The 23,174-nt window shown below is 37.6% G+C and overlaps 5 protein-coding genes across 12 annotated transcripts in view; 2 read left to right on the forward strand and 3 right to left on the reverse strand.

The window, feature by feature from the left end:
* Positions 1–15,404, forward strand: part of Alix (programmed cell death 6-interacting protein-like protein AliX) — a 34,397-nt gene extending 18,993 nt beyond the window's left edge. Inside the window, exons 2-16 of the mRNA XM_071790174.1 lie at positions 7,101–7,462; positions 8,207–8,322; positions 8,549–8,676; positions 8,756–9,034; positions 9,119–9,220; positions 9,304–9,526; positions 9,671–9,794; positions 9,878–10,055; positions 10,125–10,286; positions 10,355–10,498; positions 10,598–10,813; positions 10,902–11,051; positions 11,123–11,267; positions 11,344–11,535; positions 11,628–15,404. Coding sequence (XP_071646275.1) covers positions 7,263–7,462; positions 8,207–8,322; positions 8,549–8,676; positions 8,756–9,034; positions 9,119–9,220; positions 9,304–9,526; positions 9,671–9,794; positions 9,878–10,055; positions 10,125–10,286; positions 10,355–10,498; positions 10,598–10,813; positions 10,902–11,051; positions 11,123–11,267; positions 11,344–11,535; positions 11,628–11,737 — 2,469 coding nt within the window. The 5' untranslated portion in view covers positions 7,101–7,262 and the 3' untranslated portion in view covers positions 11,738–15,404. The remainder of the gene's footprint in view (positions 1–7,100; positions 7,463–8,206; positions 8,323–8,548; positions 8,677–8,755; positions 9,035–9,118; positions 9,221–9,303; positions 9,527–9,670; positions 9,795–9,877; positions 10,056–10,124; positions 10,287–10,354; positions 10,499–10,597; positions 10,814–10,901; positions 11,052–11,122; positions 11,268–11,343; positions 11,536–11,627) is intronic.
* LOC139820159 (probable cytochrome P450 6a14) lies at positions 163–4,495 on the reverse strand. Its single transcript, XM_071790188.1, has 6 exons — positions 4,299–4,495; positions 2,447–2,819; positions 1,592–2,117; positions 1,120–1,341; positions 731–982; positions 163–575 (listed from the first exon to the last, which is right to left on the reverse strand). The coding sequence occupies exons 2-6, from the start codon at positions 2,777–2,779 to the stop codon at positions 403–405; spliced, it is 1,506 nt and encodes a 501-aa protein (XP_071646289.1). The 5' UTR covers positions 2,780–2,819; positions 4,299–4,495; the 3' UTR covers positions 163–402.
* Positions 13,359–17,297, reverse strand: Moca-cyp (nuclear cyclophilin protein Moca-cyp). 2 transcript variants are annotated; one of them, XM_071790175.1, is made up of 9 exons: positions 17,102–17,297; positions 16,226–16,531; positions 16,016–16,103; positions 15,268–15,297; positions 15,036–15,181; positions 14,852–14,948; positions 14,526–14,778; positions 14,239–14,334; positions 13,359–14,151 (listed from the first exon to the last, which is right to left on the reverse strand). In XM_071790175.1, the coding sequence occupies exons 2-9, from the start codon at positions 16,506–16,508 to the stop codon at positions 13,468–13,470; spliced, it is 1,677 nt and encodes a 558-aa protein (XP_071646276.1). In that variant the 5' UTR covers positions 16,509–16,531; positions 17,102–17,297; the 3' UTR covers positions 13,359–13,467. The 2 variants fall into 2 exon arrangements, with proteins under 2 accessions (XP_071646276.1, XP_071646277.1); XM_071790176.1 differs by lacking the exon at positions 17,102–17,297 and adding an exon at positions 16,809–16,963.
* A 286-nt stretch (positions 17,298–17,583) lies between these two features.
* LOC139820163 (motile sperm domain-containing protein 1) lies at positions 17,584–20,097 on the forward strand. 4 transcript variants are annotated; one of them, XM_071790195.1, is made up of 6 exons: positions 17,584–17,732; positions 18,232–18,402; positions 18,489–18,652; positions 18,730–18,889; positions 19,125–19,268; positions 19,333–20,097. In XM_071790195.1, exons 2-6 carry the CDS (start codon positions 18,264–18,266, stop codon positions 19,362–19,364), a joined length of 639 nt encoding a protein of 212 aa, XP_071646296.1. In that variant the 5' UTR covers positions 17,584–17,732; positions 18,232–18,263; the 3' UTR covers positions 19,365–20,097. The 4 variants fall into 4 exon arrangements, with proteins under 4 accessions (XP_071646296.1, XP_071646295.1, XP_071646297.1 ...); XM_071790194.1 differs by having other exon boundaries at positions 17,587–17,736; XM_071790196.1 differs by lacking the exon at positions 17,584–17,732 and adding an exon at positions 17,745–17,931 and having other exon boundaries at positions 19,125–19,234.
* A 297-nt stretch (positions 20,098–20,394) lies between these two features.
* Positions 20,395–22,450, reverse strand: LOC139820162 (eukaryotic translation initiation factor 4E type 2). Of its 4 annotated transcripts, none has more exons than XR_011733918.1 (6): positions 22,209–22,450; positions 21,656–21,740; positions 21,320–21,562; positions 20,948–21,100; positions 20,659–20,871; positions 20,395–20,545 (listed from the first exon to the last, which is right to left on the reverse strand). XR_011733918.1 is itself a non-coding variant. In XM_071790192.1 (5 exons), the coding sequence occupies exons 1-5, from the start codon at positions 22,226–22,228 to the stop codon at positions 20,716–20,718; spliced, it is 657 nt and encodes a 218-aa protein (XP_071646293.1). In that variant the 5' UTR covers positions 22,229–22,450; the 3' UTR covers positions 20,395–20,715. The 4 variants fall into 4 exon arrangements, 1 of the variants encoding a protein (XP_071646293.1); XR_011733917.1 differs by having other exon boundaries at positions 20,395–20,566; positions 20,647–20,871; XR_011733916.1 differs by having other exon boundaries at positions 20,395–20,566; positions 22,209–22,449.
* Between the last annotated feature and the right edge of the window lie 724 nt (positions 22,451–23,174).

Raw genomic sequence — 23,174 nt, forward strand, 5'->3', positions numbered from 1 at the left:
CGAAACGTATATAGTGTCGGATTTTAAATTTAAGACCGTCTTAAGTACCTACCTACCAACGACGTTAATTTAGAAACTCTTTTGAAAATTTGGAACGTTTCTGAAATACTTATATTTAGTTTTGTGTTGTGTGGACGTTTATCTCAAGAAATGAAGAAACAATTTTAAAAGATTACATATATTATTAAGATATATGCAGTACGTAACAGCATAAACTTACAATTATACTATCTAATTATTAACTATTTTACATATGATGTAAATGCACAACAACATTAAAAAAATTAATAACTATTACAGCGGAAACAATGACTTCTATCATTGTTCTAGTTCTAATTGACAGATTTTTTTCACGCTTTTCATTACACTTTCTGTGAAGAGTTGGAGAAAAACTTGAAAAAATTAAGTTCGATTAATTTTAGTTATTTTCAAGTGTAGTCCGCCTTTTGGCGCTAATATGAATGCTTTAGGATCGTTTACGTAGGGTATTGGAGTTTTCTCGCAAGTTTCTACTTTGTAGTTTCGTAGTATCTTTACGAGCCCAACTTTACTCTGATAAACAGCGAAACGCGCTCCTGAAAATAAAAGAACGATCATGATGTAAATTTGATTAAAGTTCTCGGTCAAAAGTACTTTCATTTGAAAAATATGTAACAAATTAAAAATATTTTTTAATTAAACATTTTTTTCTGCGTGGAAAGAAATGATATTTCAAATTATTTCACTATACCAATGCAATTCCTTGGGCCGTCGCCGAAAGGTAGATAAGCCATCGGATGCCTGCTTCGCACAGCTTCCTCATTAAATCTTTCTGGATCGAAGACATCTGGCTTTGGATAAATATTCGGATCTCGATGAATCGCGTAACTGGGAATCCATACCTTTTGACCTTTCGGTATACTCACTTTAGTACCATCGAAAGTATAACTCGACGTGGACTCTCTCATAAGTATTGTCCCCGGCGGATATTTTCGTAATGTTTCTAAATGCATTAAGAATAGTGTTAAATTATGGAAATATTGAAAAACTACAATTAGATCAAAATTTACTAAGCAATGATATCATGTTACAATATCGCTAAAAAAATATATAGCATATATTATTCTTCAAACGACTTACCTTTGAAAACTTTATCTAAGTAATCCATTTTTTTTATATTATCGTACGTTAAGTCTCTACCATGTTTCGCATGGACCTCATCTATTTCTTCACGCAGATTATCTTGTATTTTCTGATTTAATGCTAACTCGTAGAGCGCGTTGCTAATAGTCGTCGACGAAGTCTCAAAGCCAGCAAGGAAAAATACGAACGCTTGAGAAGCTAATAAACTATCTGACATACCTAAAATATCATGTTTTTTATTAATATATCAATAATATATGAATTTAATGTTGTCTGAGATTAATTTATTACTATTTAATTCTTTATTAGATTAGATAATTACTCAACAATTCACACACATAATAAATTATTATTTACAAAATTATATTGAAGTTATTTTAAACTATAGCTTTCAAACTGGTATGGTATTTGTATATGTGAAAGATAGTCTTATGACAGAGAGAAGTAATATATGTATAAACATGCATACCGATGTCGCCCAATTTATCTGGATGTTTTTTTAATTCGCGCAGCATATCAATGAAATCATTTCTAGTGATATTATTCGTTTCTCTGTACTCCATGGTGTCCACGATAACGCGTATGAAGAATTTGGTGGTTTCTGTTTGTGGTAGGACGTACGCGGACAATTCGTAAAGCCACGGAAACATTTGTCTGATTCTCATTCGTAATATATTTATCCAAGTCGGATTGAATACTTTTCTTCCCATCGTGCGAAATTCACTGTCTTCGTCCGACAGAGCGTTCATCTCGATACCGAAGGCACAGCTGCCGATAACGTCGGTCGTATATTTGGCCGTCAACTCGCGGCATTCGACAGGTTTATTTTCGCTCACTACTTTTTCCATGTATTGGACAAGGTTATCAGCACATTCTGATATTAAAGAGAACATCTCTTTTAGTTTACCGGATGTAAAAACAGGCGACAGATTCATTCTCAACGGTCGCCACCTCTTCGGCTCCAAAGCGAAAAGATGTTGCGACAGCGGATCGGCCTATGACAAAGGAAGTATTGTAATCAAGTAAATTTAACTTAAAATCAAATTCCACTAACTTACAGAAACTTGCATAAGGCTCTTGGAGGTACATCTCGCATTTTTTAATAAGTCTTATTATACGAAATTTATACAAGTATATTATGAACTTTTTTAAAACAGATGCGACGTGTGTGTTTTATTTATATATTCTTTTAAATACGAATTTATATATTGTACAGATTGCATCTATGCACACGAGGAAATATTTTTAAAAATTTGACTTACACCACTGTGGTTTTTACCCCTCCATATAAGTATTTAAATATAATAGCTTAAAATATTTTTACCTTTTTGGAAGTGGGTATTCCTCTGTTAGCAAATACGGAGAAATCTTTGATAAGAACATCCTTAATTAAATCCAGATCTTGTACAATAAGAACTGGTGTTTTTCTAGCAAATATCCCAATCATTGGTTCATCTTTATAGGTGTTATACATTTCTGCCAAATAATCGCCCACGGATGTTTTATTAAGCATAACGTCTTTAAAATTACCCAGCCCCGGTATCGGTCGTGGACCACGAACGCCGCGTGATTTCCAAAAGTCGAAAGTCGACGTGAAGAAATAATAAAGAGTGAGAATTATGGCGGCGAGGCCGCACAGGATTTCGAAGGGTCCCATTGTCCAGCGATCGTCGATTAGTTATTACGAATATTCTTTACTGAAAGAAAAGGAAAATTATTGTTTAGTTATATAAACCTTTATCGTATTAAAAATTTTAACTTAAAATTATAAATTTGGATGAAATTTAATCAAAATGCATCTTAAACAAAACATTTTTATATTAGATTTGATAAATATTATTCTTAAATATATATTGATTAAAGTAAAATGCATTTAATTTAGCATGTCTTCTGGAGATGATAGCATCGAAGAAACGTTCCTTTAGTTATAAACCATTTAAAACATTCATGTGCATTATTAGTAATATTGATATTGACAATTTCAATTATTCAACTTTGTTGATACATTAACTGTTATGTTGACATATCAATTTGATAACGTATCGTATTCTGGTATATCACAGATATTATTTTCTTCGTATTGTATATGTTAGTATCAAGTATCTCATTTCCGATATTTTGCAATCAACGATTTAATAACTGATTTACACTTAAATGTTATATTAAGAAGTTATTACGTGAGTCTCATCTTTCATCATCTTTCATGATGCTATAGTGCGACAGGTAATCTAAGTTTGTCCGCGGGGAAAAACTAGAACGAATTAATATTTGTACAAATGCGCACATTGCGTCATCAGAGTTGAGAAATTACTGAAAGAAGAAAAAAGTGTGGGCAATTATCTCAATATAGCACGTTTGAATATACATATAAGTATTACGTTTTGATGTCATTCAAATCTTTTTGAAATCTAAGGCGTAGAATTTATCTCCGACTAAACAAATGAAATTTCTCGATAAATTCAATTCGACGATTGTTTATCTTTCACTTCATCGATTGTCACTTAAATTGAGGAAGAAAGTTGCATTCGCAAGAAAGTTTAGTGCCAACATCAGATACGCGATCTTAACATCTCCCGCGATACTAAAGTAGAAGGGAAACGAGAGAAGCGTGCAACGAGAGATCGTTCTTTCGCCTTTAAATCCAAGCCCGTTCTTGACCTCGAGCCGTGCATCGAGCTGCGCAGTGCAGTGGGGATAAAGTAGGAGAGTATAGCGGTCACAGACCCGTCAATGTTATTTTGATGACGATTATTCAATGCGGGAACAAATGACTGAATGCACACACACACATATAACGTGCACACTCGATGTAAAGTAATCATATTGTTCAGGAATTGAGAGGCTCGCTGATAATGTCCGACCTGCAACGCACCGCGATGTAACACTTCAGAGATAAAGTAAATGATATGTTTATCATTACGATCGATATCGATATCGTTTTATCCATCGCGATGTTTCGGTAAGGAGAAAATATTACGCCGAAAGTATCGCGAGATCGATTCTTTTCCGCTTCGTAGTGACTCCGGTGGGCGGTTTCTTCACTGATAACGATAATGATGATGAACGGGAGTGCGACCAAGTAATTTCTTTCAACACATATTCGAGGATGAAATTACAGAATTTGTTTCTTCTTTTTTTTTAATTTGATGTTGGTACAAGCGACGGACGTGACATACCTGAACGCGGATGGCGGTATAATTGCGATTTAATTGCATCCGCCATATACTGCGTCGTCCATCAGCTCGCGTCAGCCTGTAAGTGCGAGCTTGTACTAGCGACGATATACTGGAGGTAATTCAACTAACCGTCGCCGTCTAGATCGTGCGGAATTATAAGCGCGGCGGACGCTCCAGCGCGAGAAGAGTACGTGTACGCGTGCAAGTTCGTGAGTCACGATGAATTGCGGTACCTTCGCGATTCATCTCCCTCCGTCGCATCAAGTAGTACGTCTCGTTGCCGTGACTTCGCAAGTCTACGGTACCCGGAAAAGTCTTAATTGATTAGATAAGATCATTTTACGCTTGACGAATGTATATATCAACATGTGGATTTTGGCTCTCTGATAAATGTGGAGAAATTTTCGCTTATTCTCTAATCTTCTAAATATTTATTATTTCCTCGTCGTTTAAACTTAAATTGTCCGATTATATTGCGAATAAATGCGTCAATTAATCCGTAAGATAATCGATCCTATATGCTTCTCTCAGTTGTATAATTAGCTGAAACTGGACTGTAATGTAAAAGGAATTATAGAACTCTGTCATAGGAAGTAGCGAAAGAAAAGAAGGAATTGCAGCTATTTTTGCGATAACTGAAGCACTGTCGAATGTTAACGCTTTGATAAATGTGCCTTCGATTTTTTTCCATCGAATATTTAAAAGAAATAGCGACTTTGGAAGTTCTACTCAAACTAAAATGTATATTAAATCAGGTATTTAAAAATATATTAAACTGATCCTATACACAAAAAAATAAAATCATGATAACGTTAAAATGGTGTTAAAACAGCATTAAGGTGAAGCTATTTTAACATCATTTTGACTTCTTCTTCTTCTTCTGCTTGAAATCATAATTCGACAAAATTGACGACGCGAATGATACAATTAAAATTTAATTATCCAGGTGGTGAATTATCATTATTTGTTTTTTTTTAACGAAACCTGGAAATTATCTGTCGTTGATAAGAATAATCGCGACGTTTATTCCGAGAAATACTCGCAGGGGAATATTATTTCAAAAGAGTAAGAGAATACTTTATAATTTTTTATTTTATTATGCGAAGACATGAATTTAATTATGAAGTATTTATCGTAAGTCTCGAGAAAAGTCATTCGGAAAAATACGGACAAGTTATCATGCTATATATTCGACTTCGACCAAACTCCGATCCTAGATAGAAGTTAAAACTCATAATGATATGTCATCATGACTTTATTCATCACTTAAAAGTCACTTTAACGCCACTTTAATGTCATTTTAAGCTCATCATGATTCTTTGTTCTGTTATGATTAACTTAATCAGTTTTAATCGCTTAAAAAAGAATTTCTAACAGATATATAATTCCAAGTATATACAATGTATATATAGTTATCTCTCCAACTTAATCTTTTTTTCCTATATGTTGAACAACAAAAAATTAACAATTTTATCGGTATCAATAATTAAAATGTTAAAGAAATTGTATAATATAATAATAAAGTTAAATAAATATGATATTAATTTTACGACAAGTTAATCGGAATTCGCGGAATTCTGACTTTCCTTGTGAGCCAAGTCGGGATCAACAATTAGTCAGCATGTTTATTGTTCTCTAAGAGATCGCTTTTATGTCTGCTTGTATTATGCGCGTGTGTCGCGTGCGACGTAATAAAATAAATTATACTTCTGAATAAATAAAATATTAATTTTACTAATTAAATGTTAACAGTATTAATACTAATTAATTAAGATATTAAATTTGCAGCAAGTTAATCGCCGATTAAATTAATCGGAGTTTACAGTTATTCTGACTTTCCGTGGACCAAGCCGATCGAGATAAACAATTAATCAGCACGTTTAGTCTACTCTACGAGAGATCGCTTATATTACACACGTGTGTATTATGTGTCGTGTGCGACTTAAATTATTACACCGCGATGACAATGAGTATGTTAAATCTCATCTTTTTTTATCTAACGTTGTATGCATACACACAGCGTCATAAATGCCAATAATAGATAGCTATTATTTGATTCGGCTATCTTCAGGTGAAAAAGCATTTACGACGTCGAGTGTAAGGTAAAGGTACCAATACCCGGACACTTAAGCATAGGAAATGTATACCAATACTTGGACACGTATCTGTGTCTGGATACCTTTAAAAAAATATAAATTTATGAAAATAAACGTTTGGATATTATAACTGAAGTTTCAAACTACAAGAAAAAATGCTTTTATCTTTGATTTTAATTCGCGTTATACTCTTATATAAATAATAAAGGTGTCCGGATATAGGTATACATACATGTTCGGGCATTGGTACCTTTACCTTATGTACATACATACATACACGCGCGCGCGTGATGTATGTAGAAGATCAGAATTTGAGCTCGATCAATCGATCGAGACTGAAATTGTGATTCGGGCTATTCGATTGATCGAGACGTAAAGGATCGATTATGTATCTTGAAACGAGGTGAAAATTATAAAAGTGTGGAAATTCACTAAAGTATCTACGATTTAATTGGTCAAAATCTAGTAAATTTCTTTACTTTTCTAATTTTCACCTTTTTAATCGACCCCCTCTTGTCTACAATTTCATATCCTCAATTTCGAATGGTTAATCCAATCTCCCCAACCACCTGCGTCATCAATTGGTCAATTTATTGTAAAACTCTCCGATTGATTGGTCCAAAAGAAATATAACTATTATAATAATTATAAAAATATGATATCTTTCATTATTAATTTTGGTCACGTGACTGATTTGTTGCTGCAGCATACCGCGCGCATGAAAAGGCATCTTAATTTATGCATTGCGTGGCCGTCGTGAATCGTGGGGGGGGGGGGGGTGAAACGTGCGGCGGAGGGCGGCAAGGGTGGGCAGGGCGATCGGCATCGGACCAGACGGACCTGACGGACGACGGGCCACACGTCAAACATGGCGGAGCTGATCGCGATCCCGTTGAAGAAGCCCTCGGACGTGGACGTGGTGAAGCCGCTCACCAATGTCATCCGCTCGACGTACAGCGGCACGGGCAAGGATTACGCGGACGCCATCGCCGAGTTCAGCAAGCTGCGGAACAACGCTCTGTGGCGCGCCTTCGAGAAGTACGAGAGCTCCTTGCAGGTTATCTACAGGTATGAGTCATCCCGATTTAATTTATTGTTTCGATTATGCGTGCGACGTGCCGTGCCGGACGTCACCGGTCTCTCAGACGGGAACGTCCGGACGTATTTCGCACGTCTTTACCCTACCCCCTCCCTCGCACCTCCGAATTACCGAGTGTCAGCGAGTCTAAAAGCCGGTGACGAGCGACGTTCGAGAAGAATGTCGCGGGTCTTTCCTTTTTTTTTTTTAAGATTCATAATTCAATCTCAGTATCTCAAATTGAAGATCGTTTCAGGTCATACTTACCTTATATGATCTTCCATCCATTGAAATAACCCTACAGCATCCTGAAATCATACTTGAGATGATCTTAAATGGGGACTATCAATACCAGCTTACAAGCGGTATTCATAATCAGATTTTATAATTAAGATTGTTTCAAGTTTATCTTCAGGTGTTGTACTCGTTTCATTGGCTATGGAGTATCTCAAGATCAACTTAAGACGATATAAATACCATTCTGTAACTTTGGAGAAAGTTTAGAGTCTAAAATCTGAAGATCTTTTTGTGGATTAAGGTTTAAAGACAGATAATAAAGTGTTATGTTCTATCGTTAATGGACCTTAACAGAAGTCTTAATGCAAAGTTAGATTTAAAGTTGAAGGCGATAGAACGAGTTCTGCTATATGTATACTGAAAATGTATTGAAAGGATCTCGTTCGTTCATAACTGAAAAGCTTGCCAGCTATGAATATATGACTATTTATTTGCAGCTATTACGATCAATTATGCGCTCTGGAAGGAAAAATCCCCGCTCACGAGTTGCAAATACCATTCAAGTGGAAAGACGCCTTCGACCGTACAATTTTTGGGGGAAAACTTAGCTTGAGTAAATACCAAAAGATATATAATTGTCTATCCTTGATTTTAATTTTTATAGTGAAATTTGAACTATTTGAGAATTATTTGAAGCAATTGGTAAACAGATGGTAGGATGAGTAATCTCTTATAGATTGAGAGTGCTTATTAAAGTTGTAGATAAGATAAGACAATATAGGTTTCACTTGCGTATATCAATAACAATGTGATACAACTTGTAATATTGTTTTATGTAGCAATCAGCACATTGGCGTATGAGAAAGTATGCGTGCTCTTCAATATCGCAGCTTTACAAAGTTCGGTGGCGGCAACACAATCCTTAGACAGCGACGAAGGATTAAAGCTGTCAGCTAAGTTATTTCAGGTTCGCTCTTTTTGCTTTTTTTTTGCCCTTATGTGATTAATATACTTTATCGTGTGTTTAATGATTAATTTCCCTGCAGCAATCAGCTGGAATATTTAATCATCTGAAAGGAAACGTTATGATGGCGATTCAGCAAGAACCGACACCTGATATTAGCCCGGAAACACTCGGAGCGTTGAGCGCGTTAATGCTCGCACAAGCGCAAGAGATATTTGTGCATAAGGCGATCCACGATTCTATGAAGGATGGTATTGTTGCTAGACTAGCAGCGCAAGCGGAAGAACTATATGCGGATGCCCTGAAACTATTCCAGAAAGAAATTTTTCGCGCGTTTTGGGACAAGGAATGGGTACCACTGGTTAGTACATACATGGGGGGTTGACGTACGGAATTGCTTTCAAACATTATTTTAATTAAATAAATTAAATAAATGTTATTGCAGGTCGCAGGTAAACAAGCTGGTTATCGCGCCATGGCTGAATTTCATCAATCGCTTGTATGTAAGAATAACAAATTGATTGGCGAGGAAATTGCTAGGCTGGAGGTAATTGCAGTAGCATTGTTCTAAATTGTTCACTTTAAATTCATGTTTTCGGTGTCTATAAAGATCCGCGTTAACATTTTCAGCACGCCGTAGAGCTGTTCAAAGCCGCTCAGCAACGATCGAATAAACCAAATTTGTTCCAAGATTACGCCAACAGGGCGCAGAGAAATCTAACGGAGGTGAAAAAGGATAACGATTTTATATATCACGAAAGAATTCCAGATATCAAGAACGTGGAAGCTATAGGAAAAGCTAACGTTGCTAAACTACTCCCGCTACCTGAAGTATTCAGTGCCGATTTCAAAGGTTCGATATTGATCTCGCACGAGAGTTTCCTCTCGTAAATAACATAATATTTGAAATTATAAATAAGATGATTCATGCGATATCGATCTCGCATGAGAGATGCCTTCATCTTATAATGTCAATCATTTTGACATATGCTTACAGACTTGTTTGCCGATCTGTTGCCTCTTAATGTGCGCCACGCAATGTCGGCCTATGAGAATCGTCGTAATGAGCTTGTAAATTACGAAATTTCGAATCTTCGTGAAATGACGCAACTTTTAAATAGGTACACATCATGAAATATAATGCAATTTTTATCGTCTAATCATAAATTTCTTCATTAAATATTTTTATCGTGTATACGTACAGCGTTTTGGCAAGTTTGAACTTACCAGCGGCTATAGAAGATACGAGTGGAACGGAAATACCTCAATCGCTTTTGGACAAAGCGCTTTACGTACGAGAATCTGGTGGAATAAAAGCTCTGGAAGAATCTATGAGAGAACTGCCGGATTTATTGCAGCGTAATAAAGAGCTTTTAGACGAAGTAGGAATATTATTTTTTTATTAAAGCGCCTTGAAAGTGTTGCATATTATCTTTTACTTTTACTTATAGTCTGAAAGAATGCTGCAAGAAGAGCGTGAATCTGACAACCAGTTAAGAGAGCAATTCAAAGAACGTTGGAAGCGGACACCCAGTGCCCGGTTGACAGAACAATTTACTAGCAATTTACACAAATATCGTGAAATTATAAATAACGCAGTCACCGCTGATAAGGTAAAAATTCAAAGACAGAAAAGAAAACTTCGTGAATCTTACGAACGTTCTATATTGGTCATACATAGGTAGTTCGTGAAAAATTTGAAAGCCATAAAGAAGGGATCCAAATCCTGAGTTTGGACGAGGACGAGCTTGCCAGGGCTATTCCGCAAGGTTCTGCTCTTCAAGAAAGTAATGCTGTCATTAAGCTCAGGAAATTAATGGATGATGTAAGTGGAAAAAAATCATGAGAATTAACAGCAATAAATGGATTGAGACATTTTTTTTGTATTCTAATCACAATATATATTATTTTTTTTCTTTATTAGGTAGCCACATTAAAAACTGTACGAGACTCTATCGAAAATGAATTTAAATTTGCTGCCAATGACATGAAAATGACGTTCCTTTCGGCACTGGCCAAGGACGGCGCGATCGACGAACCAAATATATCTGTCGAGAGTCTGGGAAAGTGTTACGGACCTTTGCAGAAGCAAGTGCGAGAAAGTATAGCGCAGCAGGAGAAATTGGTTGCTGAAATTCAGGTATATCTGACATTTTCATGATGGACAACCAGTCAAGATCAGAAATGAACAAGAGGAAGACATTGATAACAATCTACGATGGTTTTAGAGTTGCCATGCAGAATTTACAAACGAACAAGTTGGTAGCGGCAGCGCGCGAGAAGCGATACTCTGTAAACTGGCTGCCGCTTACGATGCATTTAAAGAGCTGAAGAATAACCTAGTAGAAGGGGCTAAATTTTATAACGATTTAACGCAGGTACATTTATATCGTGACTCTCTCCTCGGGATTGTCGCCGTCGTCTAACCAATTTGTCTCTCTCTCGCTAGCTACTCGTCGTTTTCCAAAACAAGATATCCGACTTCTGTTTCGCCCGAAAAACCGAGAAGGAGGAACTCTTGAAAGATTTAACCACGAACCTGAGCCAGACCGGTCCCGTTGCAACACCGAACATTCCATCTCATCACGGCAGTGGTACGGATCTGTTATGTTACGTTGACTTCGTTAACGCGTCGCGAATCGAATAAATATTGACTCTCTACCCGAGTAGGTCCGCCTGGCATAAATCCAATGGCGGAAGCCGCCGCATCATCGCCGCAGCTGCCTTATCCGATCCAGCATCAAGGTGGGATGCCTGTACCTTACGGTGCCACGCCGGCAACGCCGTATCCAGCATACGTTCCTCCGCCAATGCCGACGACGTACAATCCATATGCTACGATGCCGTATCCTATGCAACAAGGTATACATAGAGACCTCGCACGCAGTCCCGTCATCTGTAATACACGTATATGTGTCCAAGAGGCACGTAATGAGATTTGTTGATTTTTTTAGGAGGATACAATCCGTACCAGGGTATGCCTCAAGCTCCGTACGGAGGTTACGCCACGTTACCACGTTACGGTGGCACTCAACCACCGCAGGGTCCACCAAATCCATGGTGAACCATACAGGCAAGCAGTATTAGCTGCAATTTGAAGTATATTCGTATATCACGCATATTTTATATATAAATTCTAGAGAAGTCTGCTATTAACCAACATTGGCCGACAATGTTGTGTATAATCCAAGGGAATTTGCGTTTACTAATTGTTACACGTTTCACCGTGTCGAGTCCTTTATCTAGTACAGATCGAGATCGTTGATATTTGTTAAGCTTTAAGCGCCGCTTCATCAATTTTGTGTAGAGGGCTTATTATCGATTTATAAATATATTTTGTAAAATAAGTCGAACGCGTATAGAAATTATTTTCACCTAGAAATCTCAATGCGTCGACTAACGACAGAATGACTTCGAGGGCACGCTACGTTCGTACAAATATAATATATATATTTATAATGAAGATAAATTATATTCACGATATAATTTATCAATATATGATGTATACATCGTATATCGTATAATTGCATATAATTATATGAATGTATGATGTAAATTGTAAAGAAAATAGCACTGTTACAACGTATATGTTAAACAAAGCGTCGAGTCTGTACATTTATTAATAATATTTATTAATTTGAACGGACGTTATGTAATTTAAAAAATGGCTAGACGAATTTATCTAAAATTTTAACAGTGGGTGCTGGTCTATAGCGATATCACTATACTAAATACTTTCAAAAGTTCATTTGATGATTATTAATTTTTACATTTAAAACGATATTAAAAACAAACTATTTGAAGTCACTGATCATATTAAAATATTAATTGCTTTCTTACAATATTAAATCTACAAAAAAAATCTTTGTTTTATTGATGATGAATGACAGTCGTCACTAGAATTGCGTAAAAGTAATTCATTTATTACAATTTTACACATTATATGTATATGTAAATGTATACATACATATATCTCAAGAGCTTTACATATAAAATATTTAAAGCGTATTTTCTAATCGTTGACTTAATTTATCATTAATTTTCAAGACTCAATTTCGCTGTGTGACTTAGCTAATCATGTGAAACGGAATAATTCGATTTGAACTCTAAAAGGAATTGATATTCGAAATCTTGGGAGAAATCTTCATATAGAAATATTTTGAAAATATTTACCAGTACACATGTATATCCAACATAAGAAAAAAGTAGAGAAGAGATGCGAAAAATAGACGTTTTCATAAGAATATTTAAATATAGATAAACCTTATATTGTACATTCCAATGATGAAACACGTGCATTAACCACAAATGTGTGATCGAAAGAGAGTCGAGATGTATTACTCCAGCATTATTGATTCACAAACTAATAATATGTCGGTGATTGTACATCGATATAATCATAGTATTGTTGAAAAGCGTTGACGGGATACCACAAACCGATCTAAAATATGTTGCCCATATTTGGACGATTAAATAATGCAGTATTAACTTTATGCTTCGTTATCAGATATATATAATTGCGATAATTAATTATAATTATTGATTTCAAACTTCATCCCCGTAATTATAATATATCCATATATAAAAAACAAAAAAAAAAGTGCAGTTTTGCAGCAATTATTATTGTGCCATAGATGCGTATGCTTATCTATGAAACATCCAATAATAAATACTACATTATGAGCTAATCGTTCAAATATTTTTATTGATTTAAATGACAATCACAAGTTTTATTTTAATAGTATTTCGTTGGTGTCAATAATAAGCGAAAGAAAGAATGTGAAACAACGCGGATTAATCTTTGGAGTGCTGGCTGCTGGAGCTGCTCGATCGCGAGCGGCGTTTAAACTTCGCTTGGCTCGTGTCCGATACGTTGTCGTTTTTCTTATACTTGGTCTTGTCGTGGCGGGAGTTGATATCGTTGTCCTGATGGGAATTAAAATTATTCCGACGTCGATCGTTGCGCTTGTCATAGTGCCTGTAATTGTCTCTTCCGGGTCTGTTGGTTCTGTAAGAATCTCGCCTACGAGGAGAATAATTTCTTCGATTCCTTCTGTCACGGCTTCCTCTACGATCGTAGTCTCTCTCTCTGGACCTTCGACGGTCTCGTGACCGAGAACGTCCGCGTCTTCTGTTTCTGTCCTTGGAGTCACGTCGCGAGTTTCGGTCATTGTAGGATCGATTAGCGTCGCGTCTGAACTTCTCATTCTTGTTATGCTTCATCTCCTCCTTGCTCTGCATAACGTTATTTCCCTCCGTGTTTCTCTTTACGCTATCATCTTGCGCCACTTTAGCTATAGCCGCTGTCTCGTCCGTCTGATCGTTCTCTTTATTCTCCATTAATTCCGTCGGGCATATATTGTTATCTAGGTCTGGCACTTGATCATTTTCATCGGGATTATCTGCGAATCTTTTACCTCTATCAGTTTCACGTTGTTTAAAGTCTTCTTCTTTCTTCATACGTTCCTTTTCTATTTTCTGCAATATAAAACACAGTGCGTAAGTAGGGAATGACAATTATGTGCGTGTTGCACATACTTTGATGTAATGTAAACTAGAATATACCTGAAATTCGTGCAATTTGATAGTACGGTTTTGAGCTTGCTTCCAATGAGGTGGTGTTGTACTTCTGGAACGACTTCGAGAAGGAGTATGATATCGCTGAAAATTTATTTTAAAATGTGCATCCGTACTTAGGGGTGTCGTAGCAAATGGACAAGATAAATCAATGAGTAAAATCTGACGCTGTGCTTTCATTTGTTCATTAGTTAGACTCGACTAAGAAATTAAGTGAACCACGGTTACGTAACAGATATCGACATGCACTTGCTGACAATTGATCGATCACTTACGAATATTCCTCTACCCTTGAAAACACGGCCAGTCTTTCTGTGAGATCGTACACGATCTCTTCCGTAATGCTGTCTAAATTCCTTCTGATTTGCATTGTTGGTGGATCCTGCTCTATACAAAAATTTATTCGCCGGTACTTCCGGAATTTCATCGGGATCAATTTTGGTAACTGACACCAGCGGATGAGGTTCCCCATCATCTTCCTCATTAGAATCCCGAATTTCACCGTCTTCCGACTTTGCTCTCTTTTTACTGAAACAAGACAATGTATTACATTTATCGAATATCCGGGACTTACAACTTTCTCTTGCGTTTGTCGACGTACCTTTTCTTGCTCTTCTTCTTCTTCTTCGCTTTATCGGCAGAGTAAGAATCGGACTCCGACTCCGCCGAACTACTTTGCTTCGCTTCTCGTTTTTTCACTGCAAACATACACGCAATGTATTTATCAGAGAATTATGACCCGTTCAATCTTATGTCCGTGCTTGAAAAATAGAGAGCATAGGCACCTTTACTTTTGATCTTCAAGATTAATTCGCCACAGTTCACAACCTTAGCATCTTGCAACGGACGTGACATTCGGTCTACTGGAAGTCCTTCAATATGCGTAACGATCTCTTGTCCAGACACTACTTCTCCAAAAACCACATGGACACTGGAAACGAGATGTTTGCATTATAGACAAAGTAGGCTCAGGTCATTTAACGTTCTTCAATTGATCGAAACGTGACTTATACTCACTTGTCGAGGTGAGGCGCTGGTTGTGTTGTACTACAACAACAAAATATGATTAAGGGGATGAGAGATGAACAGAAAGAGCCAGAGCTTTCATTGGTCATTTGTGTTGTAGTAGTGGTGTGCAGACCCCCTCACGACTACGCAAAAACATCGCTAAGTTATTCATTCCTCCAGAATGATTCTTACTCCTATGTTCTTTTTTTTTTCAATTATCTGCCGTGAGTTCGCCACACAAGTATCAATACTGTACAGTTCTGTGTAAAAGCCTTGCCGGGGCTTTTACCACGCAATTAAATCTGTCGACCATCTATTTGGAACATACGATACAATTGCTACGAAGATCAGCCTCATCATCGTTCGATTTCCCACATTTACATTTACTTAAACGTGGGAGAGTTCTTTTTGGTGAACGTGACTAAATATTAAATGTGACATTAACTTCACCCTGATTTACATAAAACGCCTAGTTAATGGCGCGAAAGCAAATTGTTATCCGACGAAAAATCTTTTAATATAACAAGAGAAACGCATAATAACAGCTGTGTTGTAATATCTTGCTTGCTAAAGTACCTGTTAAGGTTTTGCCTACGTACGTATAAGCAACCATATAATACAGTTATGTATAATACAGTCACAAAACCTTTGTAATAAATACTATCGTAATATATTAAACTTACGGATTTTAAGATTTACACGTGCATGCGTTCAGCAATTTTATAGAGAACGGTAAATAATACTTCAATGTACTTACATAAAAAATTGTGAGCCATTGGTATCTCTACCGCGATTCGCCATTGACAACAAAAATGGCTTGTTATGTTTCATAATAAAATTTTCATCTGCAAAAAGAATCAACGCTTGCTTGAAGAAGGCAAAGTACAATCTTCATTCATACCATTTTTTTTTCTATTAAATCATTATACTGTGTTGACTCTAGTATTAGAATCTCTCACATATTTACCTGCAAATGTACCGCCGTAAATCGACTCGCCACCTGTCCCATTACCTATTGAGAAATCTCCACCTTGAATCATAAAATCCTTTACAACCCTATGAAAAACAATGCCTTTATAATGCAACGGCTTGCCCGTCGTTTTCCCAAGTCCCCTTTCTCCGGTGCATAACGCGCGGAAGTTCTCGCACGTTATGGGACAAGTGTCCGAAAACAGCTCGAAGACTATTCTGCCCATGGGCAGTCCGCCGACCTCCACGTCGAAGAACACCCTCGCGTTAACGTTAACCATGGCGAAAGGGTTCTCCGGATTATCTGTAAGTGTCAAGAAACGAGCAATTAGCATAGCACGAATTTTAGTCACGTACAAGTTTATGCGAATACGTATAAGGAATTCAGGGAAGCATGTAACAAGTTATGTAATTCTAAATTTGTGTAATAATAAATAAACGCACACGATAAGCATAAAAGACAGAAATTTACACACAAAAAAAAAGATATTCAGAACGTAAAGTGGATTGAATAAGAAAACAGGAATAAAGTGGAGTGAAAATATGGAATGAATAATATGTGAAAGTGTACACGTCAGTACGTTAATCGCGACAAGTCACGCCGACGGATCTCACACACGATGCATCACAATCGCCGCACAGATCTTTATCCGGTATGACTCCGCGATTCCAGACAGACTTCCAGTGTCGGTACGACGGGAATGGCGTCCCGCGCCCTTTGCACGTGTCGTTTCAGGTTAAAAAAAAAACCAGTAAGGACGACGGGAGGAGCCTCAAGGGCAATAATTATCGATTGCACGCGCACGTCCGTGGAAATCCTGGGAAAAAAAATTGGGCGGAAAGGTTAAAAGGTTCGCGGTGATCGCGCTCTCACCTTCTCCGAATATTTAGGATTCGGTTGAACTACTGTGGTCTCGCGAATCTGTGGAATGTGTTCGACGTGGTCACTTATTCCGATACACGCGCACGATACGATTCCCCGGAGAGGCCCCGGGCTCGAGGGACATCGGCGATTAAAAAGTGGCTACGTATTAACAACGTGAACGTCCACGAAGAGCGCAGTGACGTTCGTTAAGCCCGTATCATACGAACTCAACGTGCGTTTGGATGTCGGTTCTCACTTTCTGCCGCTTTACCTGATTGGTCAATCGCGCAAGTGTGACGCAGTGATGGCTTCTGGCACACGAGACACGGAAACGCTTGCCGCCGCGCGGGGCAAGAAGCGACGCGGTAGCCAATAAACTTTTGGTTCTTACGGAAAAGCAACACGTTGATTGGCTACCGTGTCGCTTCTTGTCGCGCGGCAAGCGGTTTCCGCGCGTCCTGTGTGTCGGAAGCCATGACGCTTCGCAGGTCCGTTTTCTAGGCGCGAAATCGTCACTAGAGCTAAAGTCCCTAGGAAATCGTCCGTGCGTGCGTGCGGCGCGGAGACGCGCGTCCGCGGCGACCGCGGCCTCTGTGTGCTTGTGGCCGAGCTACAGCGATGTGTCACGGGATACTCAATTGTTTGTAAATATTTTGCATATGTATAAGCTTTTTTTACTGCATTCCATTTTGACGCGATGTGAGGCCCGATCGCGAGAAAAGGTCACTCGTTTCCGCACAAAAGAGTCGCGCGATTTCGCCGTGCGTCGCGACCAGTGACGGTTCAATTCGACGATCAGCCGATATCGGCTGGTATTTAATTTAAGTCGCGGAAATTCGGTACGAATTCTTGTCAAGTTCGTTTAATTCTACAAATTGGCGTACACACCAGTTCGTTGCCTTTAAATGCGTAACTCGCGACTCCGTAAGCTTTGCGCCACACTTCTCGCGATGCATAATGCATGAGTGTTATACGTGGGAGTCGGGTTATAGAATTGGATATTTCATAATCAGCCGAACGCGTGTAAAAAAGAGCGGCCTCGATAGTTTTGTGATTTTGTAACTGAAAAAAAAGCGCAGGAAGATATGTAAATCGAGGCGACGAATGCCCGTGTAACCGAGTATATTGCATCTTTGCAGGTGTATGGGTAGCTTAGGATCAAGGCAGAACAATGTCGTTAGCGGCCACGCCTCGGAAATTTCCAATCTTTGTGTTTCCGCAAAGCATCACGTTCTACCTGGACGACCAGTCCACCCACAAGCAAGTGTTAACTTTGTATAACCCATATGAATTCCCTGTAAAATTCAGAGGTAACTGTCTGTCTTCTTCTTCTTCTGGCAGATGTGTCTTTAAAACTTTGACCCTGTGTCCCTTTAATAACTCTTTGTTGTTCCAGTCTTGTGTACCGCGCCATACAAATATCAGGTGGTTGATCCAGAGGGTGTGATAAAACCTAGCTCGTGTGTCGACATTGTTGTCAGACATACGGCGATTTTGGCAAGTAACTGCAATGTGGTCGACAAATTCAGGATACTCATGCACGAATATCCTAATAAGCAGGTAATATTTATAACGTTACGTGATCGGAAGAGGCACTTGTGTATTTGGGGAGTCTAAACTCAAATCAATCCTGCTAGGTAATTGGGAAAAGGGATGTAGAAGCTAGACTACTTCCTGGAGTGATGGATACAGCTGGGAGAGCGACACCAGATCCAGATATGTTTCAACAACTTCCAATAAACGAAACTAGGCAACAAGAATCCTATGCGCTTATAAGCCGAAATAAAACGATGGATAGTGAGTAAATATTTACAAGACTGCTTTAAACTGAACTCGAACGTTTTCGATAAATCACAAGATCTGTTTATATATTTGAGCAAAGTAATAGAAATTTTATATTTCTATGCAAATAACTTTTATTTGCAAAGTTTAAACCAGTATATAAATAAAAGATTGACATATGGATTCTCTGTTGATCACGCTATCTTCAAACAAATTAACAGTGCGTTAATAGTCATGAATTATATTTTAGGAGGAACAAATTACGTAGCGCTTATCACAGGAATTATATGCATAATTGGACTACTCCTACCCACTGAAGGAGAACAAAATCATAGAATGCCTGCTTACCTCCATCTCTCTGTAAATTTTAAATTAATATTCTCATTTGTATTAGGTAAGTATGCAATTATATATACAATATACTTGTATACAAAATTGCAATAACTTTTTTGTTGCAGGTATGGTTGCAAATATCGTTTTAGGACTATAATCCTTAGATTTTTATACAAACAAACCTTTGTACACAGGATAGAGAATCGTAGGATAAAAGCACAATTAATACAAGACTTCGTTAAATTAGGCCTCCTTATGAAATGTACTCGATTCTAGTCTACAAATGACAAATTTCAACATTGTATTGACCAAGATACTGATATTTGTTTTTGATAATAATTATATTATAATTTTATACGTGTGTATATATATACATATATATAATTATATATATATATATATATATATATATATATAGCATAAATAGTAAATATTTCTGTCATATATTTTTCGTATACACATGTAAACTTTATAATATAATATATTATATCATAAGAAATATCCTACCCTATTTTAAAGCAAGGTGGTCTCGATCAAAACGTATAATAAGAGATGTTCTGGCTCGTGAACTATACATCTCCAGGCCTACTGGGAAACTAATGTAATTTTATTATTTAAAACATGTATATATACCGAGGATAAATTGTACATGTCCTTTATAAACGACGTAATGTAATGACACAAGAACGTTTGTTGACGTTCATATCGCTAGTTTATATGACTTTGCATCTTTATGTTGTATATATAATCATTGTGATATATTTCGCCATTCATAATCACGATCATTTTATATATTCTAATTGCCATGATCTCATGTACAGCTAGGTAAGGGTCTTCCTGTATATAAAATTGGATCAAACTTTAAATATTAAAAATATCTGAATGAACAATTCTCTTTTTTTTTTAATTTTCTATTATCCGTTACAATCTTGTGTACAAAAGTACCATGTCACATGCATAACATAATAATTCACAATAAAATAATAATTCCAATTAAAAATACTTGCAACGTCTAGAGAGATAGAGCATATCTGTCTCCTGACCGTTCTTTACATAAAGAAAATTTAAAATTAATTTTAGAAGAGGGCAACCATTGTTTTAAGAAACGTGCTTTCGCGAGATTGGGAAAAGACGAGATATGTGAGACTACTCGCTGACCAAGGAGCCACAAATTTTTTCTTCACGCCTTGGAAATAAGGCCATTTTATTTATTTATGATCAATGTATATTCATTATTTACATAAGTTACAACACAGACACTTGTGAATGAAGTGTATCGTCAAGTGGATGTTTCCCAGTACTCGCATGTCTCATTTACTTTCTGTCAAATGTGATCCTCTGGGAAGCAATAAGAGTCGGCTGTATTTTCAGAAAACGTAACGTGATTAGAGAAAAGAAGTTTTTTTCTCTTCGAATCGAAATAATCTTCGATGTCGAACCGTTTAAATTACCCGTAAGTCTGTCAGGAAAGTTGTATAATACGTCTCGTTCTCGAAATTTATACAACTTTAGAGTCGGTGTACATTCTTCAAACTCTCATTGTGGGTTTTATACTCCATAGAGGCAGTAGGTGGAAGATGTAATACTCTTCTCAAGGTATCCCTAATCCGCGCAGTTATCGTCACATCCGACGCCGTCTTGTTCCACACACAGATTATATCCTCCTATCAAATTGACCGATTGAGATGAAAAGAACTTTTGTATTTGACTAAAAACTAAAAGCAAGCACGTCTCGCCTACCTGAAATCTTATGGACACAACCGCGCCGCATATTTCTTCCCCTACCATAAATTGCTCTCCTAAAATTGCCAATATAAGATTTTCCCAGCACCTGGAAACTAAACCCTTTCGTAGTCTCACTATCCACTTGCCGCCCTTTTGATTCGCCTCGTCCTAGAAGAAGTGAGAACGAGCGATAAATTTGACAAATAATATTCACGCATATTGGCTGTGTTCAGCCGAACCTCTGCTTAGCGAAGCGAAAGTTAGCAATTGAATGTGATTGGTTCTTACCTTTGGATCCAACCAATTACACTTAATTACTACCTTTCGCTTCGCTAAGCAGAGGCTGTGTTCAGCCATTGAATGGAAAACGGGCAGAATATTGCTTACCTCCCACATGGGTTTTATGCCGACTTTGAAAAGATGGAAGTCTGTGTGCGTCGTGAGATCCGACGGTCGTACTAAGTGACTGTAAAGACCCCAGAATTGCTCCACGCTTGCGAACCTGCCGACCAGCTTTAGATTCTGGTCGTAGCTCTGTATGCTGGTCTGTTTGCCAGGGCTACGCCGGCTGTACCACAGCGCGTAAGCGTACTGCAGCTTGTGCTCGTTTGGACTTATCTCTATTGGAGGCTGCAAAGGCGGACATACGGTCAATCGTCAGGTTTACATCGACGCCAACATCTCGGTGTGCGTCCACAGACAAGACTCTCACTCTCTACTCACTAATGGACCCTTCTCCACCTTTTGATTATCCTTTGATTGAGACTCCTCGTCTCCGCTGTCCTCGGTGGCCTTCAATCTGTAAGCGCTGTCACAATTTATGAGTCAAGCATAACAGAAATATTAATTTGTATACCCCAAGCACCCGTTTTCGTATATTAAATTAGGGGTCACCTCGATCCGATTAATCGGCAAAATCGCTCGCAGTAAAATTTCTACCCCGAGTCGCCGTTCCTGATCTTTAATTTCTTTTATTTTTTTTTCTTTTCACATCAATGCGAAATCGATAAACATTCTATCCACGTCAACAAGAATCCTAAATGGTGTCGGTTACAAATATGTTATCCTCTCCGTCGTCGAGGATCGGGACGGGACTCTCGCCGCCCGGACGGGAACGCTCGTGCGGACGAAACGCGACGGACGGGGGGGACGTTTGTCCCGAGTGATTCCCAACCCCCGTCGAGATCCCGCTCATCCCGCTGGTGCGCGGTGCGCTCGAACGCGTGTGCGTCTAACCTCGAAGAGTAACGCCCGCGGGCGAGAACGGGCCACTTACGTGTCGAATTTATTGGACATGCTTGCGGCTGCCTGGAACGTAAATACGTGCGTCGAACGGACACTGTCAAGCGTTTACGGAGACGCGAGTCGGAGTACAAAACTTCCGCGAAAACACTCGTCCCTCGCTAACTCGCACGTTGAGCCTTCACGTCCGCGGTGTTTTCGATAAACTGTTGATCTTCCAGATCTATCCTCTATCCTCTTTTTTCTCTTTCTATATCTCTCTCTCTCTCCCTTTTATATATTCCGTACTCCGTTTTTTTCCGCCGTTTTCCTATCGGAGATTTTGCGCTTACACGTTGGTCATACTAGATTGCGTATAGATCGCCGCGAAACAGCGAATTGTATCATTCGAATAAATTTAGTGGATAGTCGGCTAGTTACATAATTTAAAAATATTCAATTTAAATTATTTGAATGTTTTCAATCATTCGCTTACTTCAAAACTCTTTATGCAAAATACAAATAATTTCGTGAGCGAAAATAACTTTGTTTAATTTATTTTTGTCGGTTAATTGCGCAAATGTAAAAATAATTAATGAATTACAATTATTTGATTGTCGATTTCAATTGCAAAATGCTTCAAAAGTTTTCGTACGAGATACAAAACGATTTTATAAAAAAATTTTAAACTTTGTAAGAAACCATTAATTGTCGCGGCTAATTTTTCGTATATTAAACAACAAAAGATTAACAAATCTATTTATGAAATAGTACAAATATTACTTGATAAGTTAATTGCTGATTAATTTAATCGGCAAAATTGTTTGAGGCGAAATTATCCATATTTTCGATGATAAACAATAATGAAATACAATCCATGCAATATCAAGAAATTAATCATTCTATCCAATACTATCCATATGTTAATAAAATTATACAAGTGTTAGTTGATATAAAATTAATCGAAACCACCTAAGTTAATTGAATTTTGGTCGAAATCATTCTATGTGCCGCAATAAAA

This window comes from Temnothorax longispinosus, chromosome 10 (genome assembly GCF_030848805.1).
Source record: "Temnothorax longispinosus isolate EJ_2023e chromosome 10, Tlon_JGU_v1, whole genome shotgun sequence".
Classification (NCBI taxonomy): Eukaryota; Metazoa; Arthropoda; class Insecta; order Hymenoptera; family Formicidae; genus Temnothorax; species Temnothorax longispinosus.

Coding starts and splice junctions, on each gene's coding strand:
- LOC139820162 (XM_071790192.1), bottom strand. CDS start 22,228: ATGTCCAATAAATTCGACAC. Junction 21,741..22,208: donor ATGTCCAATAAATTCGACAC/GTAAGTGGCCCG, acceptor AAATTGTGACAG/CGCTTACAGATTGAAGGCCA. Junction 21,101..21,319: donor GCATAAAACCCATGTGGGAG/GTAAGCAATATT, acceptor CACTTCTTCTAG/GACGAGGCGAATCAAAAGGG.
- LOC139820163 (XM_071790195.1), top strand. CDS start 18,264: ATGTCGTTAGCGGCCACGCCTCGGAAATTTCCAATCTTTGTGTTTCCG. Junction 18,403..18,488: donor ATTCCCTGTAAAATTCAGAG/GTAACTGTCTGT, acceptor TTGTTGTTCCAG/TCTTGTGTACCGCGCCATAC. Junction 18,890..19,124: donor CCGAAATAAAACGATGGATA/GTGAGTAAATAT, acceptor ATTATATTTTAG/GAGGAACAAATTACGTAGCG.
- Moca-cyp (XM_071790175.1), bottom strand. CDS start 16,508: ATGGTTAACGTTAACGCGAGGGTGTTCTTCGACGTGGAGGTCGGCGGA. Junction 15,182..15,267: donor CCAGCGCCTCACCTCGACAA/GTGAGTATAAGT, acceptor TCTCGTTTCCAG/TGTCCATGTGGTTTTTGGAG. Junction 14,949..15,035: donor CTTGAAGATCAAAAGTAAAG/GTGCCTATGCTC, acceptor GTATGTTTGCAG/TGAAAAAACGAGAAGCGAAG.
- LOC139820159 (XM_071790188.1), bottom strand. CDS start 2,779: ATGGGACCCTTCGAAATCCTGTGCGGCCTCGCCGCCATAATTCTCACT. Junction 1,342..1,591: donor AGATAAATTGGGCGACATCG/GTATGCATGTTT, acceptor ATGATATTTTAG/GTATGTCAGATAGTTTATTA. Junction 983..1,119: donor CTTAGATAAAGTTTTCAAAG/GTAAGTCGTTTG, acceptor TAATGCATTTAG/AAACATTACGAAAATATCCG.